The following is a 6706-nucleotide window of genomic DNA, read 5'->3' as shown; positions in this document are numbered from 1 at the left end:
AGTAAGAAAGTAATTATTTTTCCGCAAACGAAAAGAATTCCCGTTAGAAATACTTTAGTACATTACTTAGCTTCCATTTTGAATTATCGACAACGAATTCAATTGTTATAAACAGAACGAATTTGCTTATAATTATATTCCGTTGTTAGTAACTCTTTTTTAATGTGGAAGAAAAAATTTCCTATTGGAAGAACTCGAAGATGCTTAGAATCCGTTCCCAATTGTTTGTAACAATTCATATCATGATGGAAAAAGAGGGCTCGTTTATGTTATATGGTTAGTATTTTTTTTTTGTTTATAATCAAGACTCAAACTTATTGTTATAATTCATTTTATTGTTTCCTTCTCATTCGGATCCTTTAAGATTTTCCCGCATTTAGTGTTAATGCTTTAGCGTCACCTCGTGACAAAGTGAAACACAGGACGTAACAAAATTCAATTTGAAGGAAAATCATTTTTGCGGTCGGTAATTAAATGGTTCCTATTTAAATTCTGAAAAAAGCCTATAGGATTTATTCTTTTTAAATAGGTATGTTTAAGCAGGGTAGCTATATTGTTCTATTTACTAGACGTATTTTTGTTGCATTACTGGACAATTACATTTTTTCGTTAGCCACAGTTCTTCTAAAAGCGTATATTTTTTAAATAAATAAACGAATTGTCATAAAATTCTAAGTGGAAAATTAAATTTTTCTTTAATTCAATTAAAAGACATGAATAGAATTTTTTTTCGAAGAAAAATTATTTAAAAACAAATGCAGTGACGTCTGATGTAGATAAAATTTCCTTATCTAAAAACGTTGAAAACTGCTATATTCTGACTCATAGTTGTATATTAATTTGGCAATCTGACAATAAAACATTTCAAGCTAAAAAAAGAAATTTAACATTTTCTGATAAATCGAAAATTTTGTCATCAGACCAATGTTTTTTTAATTATTGCAAGTTCAAAAACATCATCAATGTCACAAAGTAACATTGTAATTTATGCTGGAAACTTATCTCTCTTATTAAATGAGTTTGGAAAAGCAATATTTTTTACTATTTTTTGTAAAATAATCAAAGGTAAAGGTGGTAATTTATTTTTTCCATAAAAATCCATTAATAAATCTCCCTAACAGTTACATGTGTCATACATGTCGTTCTATCATTAACTTATTATTTGATAAAGACAAAATATATTTCATTTAGCTATTACAATGAAAAAAATGATGAATAACTGATAATTCTATTCGTTGCCGCATATATTAATGTTTCAACTTTGAAGTATCAAGATGTTTTCTCCATGAATTGGCAGTACAAATGTTATCATTTCGCCACCAATCATTTACATCATCGTAGTATTTTGGTGGACGAACATCATGCAACATTGCACATACTCGACACCAAAAAAATGTGTTTATAAATTCTCCAGTTCCTTTCCAATTAAAGTATGAGTTATACAATGTATCATCTTGATCCAGTCGATGAAGATAGTCGGCAAGTTCACGCGGTGATTCAAACTCATCGACGTGAATGTACGATCGATAAGGAGCACTTTTTGCATAATCAATTGGATGTGCACCCATAACAATTGGTAAAACGTTATGCCTATAAAAAAGAAATGAAATTATGAAGATGTTTTGAATGCATGATAAATATTGATATTTTATTGTCTTACCCTAAACCGTTAACAAAAAATTTTTCAGTAATGTAATCTCGACAATTTGAATTTTCAAATGCTAGGTAAAATTTATAATCTGCATCTAACATTTCGAAACATGTTTGAGCTTGTGAACGAGAACAACGTAAACTACCACAAGCTCCGTAAATATCTACTTGAATGTATTTAGCCAGTTCTTTAGCATATTGCATTCTTTGATTTCGAGGATGACAATTAGACACGAACCAAGCAACTTTTTTTGTTTTGTTTGCAGCATAGTTGAAAGTTTGAGGTATTTGAGTGATTTTTGGGTCATAATATTGCCATTTTTCATAAGGTGCTACAATATCACTGTCATAACGATATGTAGCAGTCCAATTGATTAAAGAATTTTTTACTGTTTGAGTATGGTAAGGACATTCAAGAAAATACAACATCCAAATCTGAAAAGAAATAAAAATATATTATTGTGCCAAAAAAAATTAAAAATGCTAGTTTAAAACCTAAAATACAAACTTGGTTAGCTTTACGTGCTATCTGAGTAATATAGTCCTTGAAAAGTATCAAATCCGCAACATCCGGGTTATCACGCGTTATGACGCAATTATTAACAGGACAACCAAGCCATGTAAATATATCACTACCCACTTTAGCCTCGCTCATTCCATGTGGAATCATAATTTTTTTTGGTGGTCGACGATGTTTGATAATCATATTGTAATCTGGTGGAATGAACATTAACTAAAAAAATTATGTTAATAAATGTCATCAGTCATAGCTTTTAACTAAATACATATGATTTGTTTTTTGTTTTTGCAAAATTATCGATATCTCAATATTTAATGTTAATTTAATACCTTCATCTAATGGATGTTTTGTACATTAAATACTCAATCCAATTTTTATCCAGTCTTACGATCTGATTTCATTTTCTTTTGGGAAAAAAACTATCCACAGGAAGTGAAATGATCTATTCAATTGTATTGAGATGTCAATTTTTTTATTCGTTCATATATATATATATATATATATATATATATATATATATATATATATACATACATATACATATATATGTATATGTATTGTAAAATAAATGCATGTTTGAAAAAAATTTCTTTTAAATTGAAGGAATATTTAGAGTATCGTTTTGATGAATAGCAATATGCTCAATCTCATTTTAATCGTTCTCAATCGAGAAAATAAGGACCAAATGAAAGTATTTCTGATTATTCTGAAGAAATTAATAAATTGGTTAAATATGCGTTTCCTTCTGTTTTATTTCGTGGTCGAAAAAGAATGCAATTTTCCGCGTATGGATAGAATTGAATCTTTACAATAAGCGACTCAGTTTGTGCTTGAATTTGAGTTTGCTGAAAAATTATTTTTCGGGAATAGGAATAATTATCGTAACAATGATTTAGATGATGATAATAATTCTGCACAAAATTGTACTTATAAATCTATGAACGATTATAATTTGAATTCTTTTCAAACTATTCAGTGTTCGTTGTGTGATCAAATTGGTCATTTGGAAGAAAAATGTGTATGTTATTGAGACTTTCCAAATTAAATTTTTGATATTGCAAAATTGGTCATATTTATTTTAATAGAGTTAAAGGAAAGTGCCCGAAATTAGAATGGAATTGAGAAGGCTTTGTATTTTCAGAAATGAATTCAATTTAGTTGTATGTGGGATACAGAAAATTTAAAATGGTCTCTTAAATGTTGTTTATTTAAATAGACTTGCTTTTTATGAAGAAGATCTAGAAATTTTTTGACTATTGTTCAGAATTTCCAATTTATGTAGAATTCTTGGTTAGTAACTATCAGTCTGAGGACGGTGGTCTTTCATTGATCATTTGATTGTGAATTTAAAGTCACAATGTCTGTCCTGGAACAGTGAAATTTGGTGAGTGACTTGATGTCCATGAGGTCCTGTCTAGCTCATATAGTATGTAAAGGCCATTGAACTGGTTTGAAAACTCTTTACGCAAGGTGTGATTATTTGAAAATATTTTAATTTTTGAGAGTCAAGTTATTGTGCAATAAAGATTGTGAAGTTGGAGAGAGTGCTCCAGAAAGTCAGACCATTTAACTAAAAGATTAATTATGATTTGATTTTGATTCTATTCAAGAACTAAAATGCTTTAATTTTTCTAAAATTATTTACTTAGCACATCGACCTGTCCCTGTTTTCTTGAAATTTCCAGTTTTTTTGAGTCTTAAGAGATTCTTTCTAGAGGTTCCATTCCATTTTACTAGAGAGGGAGAAAACGAGGAAATAAGATTCATAAAAATAATTATTTATTTAGTACAACTAACGGACTTATAGTTTCAAGAATGATTTTGAATGATGATTTTTCTAAAAACTTTCTTTCATTTTCTTTTTGACAGGTAGAGTTAGTTAACAAGCGGCAATTTTGAAAGCTATGTTAAATTACTGAATTTAGTGTTAGCAACGCTTGACCGATTTGTTTATGGTTTTAATTTTTAACTAAGACTTGAGCTGACCAGACGTTTTCTTTGTTTTGAGATCTTGAAATTAATTTAATAAATGATTTCATTTTTTTATAACATGTCTTGGAGTTATTATTATGATATATTTTACAATATATATAGAAAAAAAGTCAAAATTTGAACTCAAGTCAATATAAATACCTGATTAGTTATTCGATCTCCATGACTATCCTCATCTGGCCATAAATTCGCTATCCTTCGACCAGTTTTCTTTGATTTTACTGCTGGAAAAGGTCGTATCGTTCCACCTTTCATATACCATGGCCGTTTTATTGATTCTCCTCGATCAATTCTATTTTCTACAAAAGTTGTTGTTTCAGTAGTAATATTGACCTAAAAAAATATTTCAGGAGAACATTCAGGCTATCTTGACATCCGATTATCGGTTGCATACATTCAACTAGTATTAATAATAATTGAATAAAATTTTTTATAATTATTGAATTGAACTAATTTAATCGGGAACTTCATTGATATAATACACGACGTTATAATAAAAAGTACTCTATCAAAGTAAAACATGAACTCTTTTCGTCTGTTGTTGTTTTGTGATAGCAACATTTTAAGAATATATATACTATTGGTTAAAATTTAACTTTGGTTCGATCGTTAAATTCAATGAATAACTTACCGAAGAAATATATAATTATTCAAGACAATAACCGTTCAATGGGTAAATGTCCAATATGTTACTGTACCTGATATTTAATATTTAAAGTAATATACCTTATCAATGTCTGGAACATTTTGAATTGGTTGAACTTGTTGATCAATTTTAACGACGTGCCAGAATTCTTTTTGACGAATATTGATCGTCACCAACAATATTCCAGTTGCACAAAATATATATATAAAACATTTTTTCACGGATAATCGAGATAAGCCCATTTCATAAATCTTTTTTTTTTTACATAAATTCTTATTTGTTGATTTCTGCTGTTTGTATGGTCCTCGAAATTTTTATAAAACTCAATACAGATATCTTCATTGTTCATTTGTTCTGTTGAAGAAATTTTGACAAATTACGTTTTTAACATAACACAGCAACAGATCAATAAATAAAAATGACTATAATCGTCGAGTTAAACTAAAATTTATCTGATTAATTTTTTAAATATTAGTGATTTCAATACCATTTAATCTTATCCTGCATATATTGATTAGATAAAAACTACATGGATGAACGCCCACTAAAAGTTTTTATTTTTTCGAACACATAAACTATTACGGTCTATTAAATATCAAATAAAAGAGTTTCAATAATATTGTAGAGTGTAGAATAAAATTACCGACTTCAAAGATTCTTCGAAGAATTTAACGGATGTTTTAATACTACTATGTATGGCGATCGAATTAGTTAATATAATAAACAAAGTAATTTTTCATGAATGATTTGAATTTCAGATTTTTAAAATGTCGAATAAGGGTTGTCATAAATATTTCACATGTTTAAATAATTGATAGTATTATAACCTAACTTATACAAAAAGCAAAAATCAAAAAACGTTGTTAACCTCCCTAATGTGTTATTGATGTACTTCAAATAAAATTCTTTACGCTATGTGGAAAAAGATATGTTTATAGATATTAATTAATGTTTTTAATCATTCAAGCACTTGCAGCACAAATATATAAAGTTAAGACATTTATGATACATAAAAAATAGTTACATAGTTAACCCTGTGATAGCATCGATTAAAAAAAATTTGCTGTTATGAGTTAACTCAAAATACAATCATTGATTACCATCGGGTACTGATGTTTGTCGCAAAAATGACCAATATAGATCGTATTTCCAAACAATCAAGTGCAGTTCGTAATTTCACAGTAATTATCTGCATATTTTCAATATTTACGCGCTCGAGGCAATGTGCAAATACTTAAATATACTGAAAAAATTATATTTTTTTTCATTATTCACATTAAACGTAACTAAAATTTACAAATAAAATAACAAACAGATACCTATATACCAATGGTTTAAATATATTTTTCTATAATTTTATTCCACTGAATATTAATTTTTGAGCCCAAACTTTCACTTTCATATTTATATTAATAATTATTTTTCAGATAATATTGCTTATAATCACTAAAATACTATTTCTCGCTACTGTTTTTTGCTGCGATTTTACTCTTCTAAGCCACTTGTCTATCTTTATTTGAACTGTAGCTCCATACCACCACTCACAGAAAATCCATAAGCTCGGCGACTGCGCGGTTGACGGTTAATCATCACTCATTTTATTCATATGGAAATAAATGTGTGCCTCCACAAATTGTTCAAAAACTTTTACTAAAATTTAACGTTGATACAATTGAATATGTTTTTTATATAAACATTCGTTAAACGATAGATTCAATTGATTTGAGACCATCATAAACCATGATATCATAAAAATAATATTTTCTATAAAATATCCATACGTACATATGTAGCATTTCATGACTGACCTTATTATAGAAAGATCAGATTTATCATTTATTTATATATATTTATATCTTGTTATGTAATTGTGAGGTAAAAAAATAATTAAAGGTAGG

At 27.9% G+C, this 6706-nt stretch overlaps 1 protein-coding gene across 1 annotated transcript; it reads right to left on the bottom strand.

The window, feature by feature from the left end:
- Positions 1–1044: 1044 nt before the first annotated feature.
- FucTA (glycoprotein 3-alpha-L-fucosyltransferase A) lies at positions 1045–6380 on the bottom strand. The gene is made up of 7 exons (XM_035088893.1): positions 6128–6380; positions 5909–6051; positions 4889–5162; positions 4304–4495; positions 2159–2383; positions 1661–2085; positions 1045–1590 (listed from the first exon to the last, which is right to left on the bottom strand). The coding sequence occupies exons 3-7, from the start codon at positions 5048–5050 to the stop codon at positions 1248–1250; spliced, it is 1347 nt and encodes a 448-aa protein (XP_034944784.1). The 5' UTR covers positions 5051–5162; positions 5909–6051; positions 6128–6380; the 3' UTR covers positions 1045–1247.
- Between the last annotated feature and the right edge of the window lie 326 nt (positions 6381–6706).

Source organism: Chelonus insularis, unplaced genomic scaffold (assembly GCF_013357705.1).
Source record: "Chelonus insularis isolate UGA/USDA-ARS -01 unplaced genomic scaffold, ASM1335770v1 contig_56_pilon, whole genome shotgun sequence".
In the NCBI taxonomy this organism is placed as follows: Eukaryota; Metazoa; Arthropoda; class Insecta; order Hymenoptera; family Braconidae; genus Chelonus; species Chelonus insularis.
The sequence above is the reverse complement of the archived record's forward strand: the minus strand, read 5'-3'. Positions and strand labels throughout refer to the sequence as shown.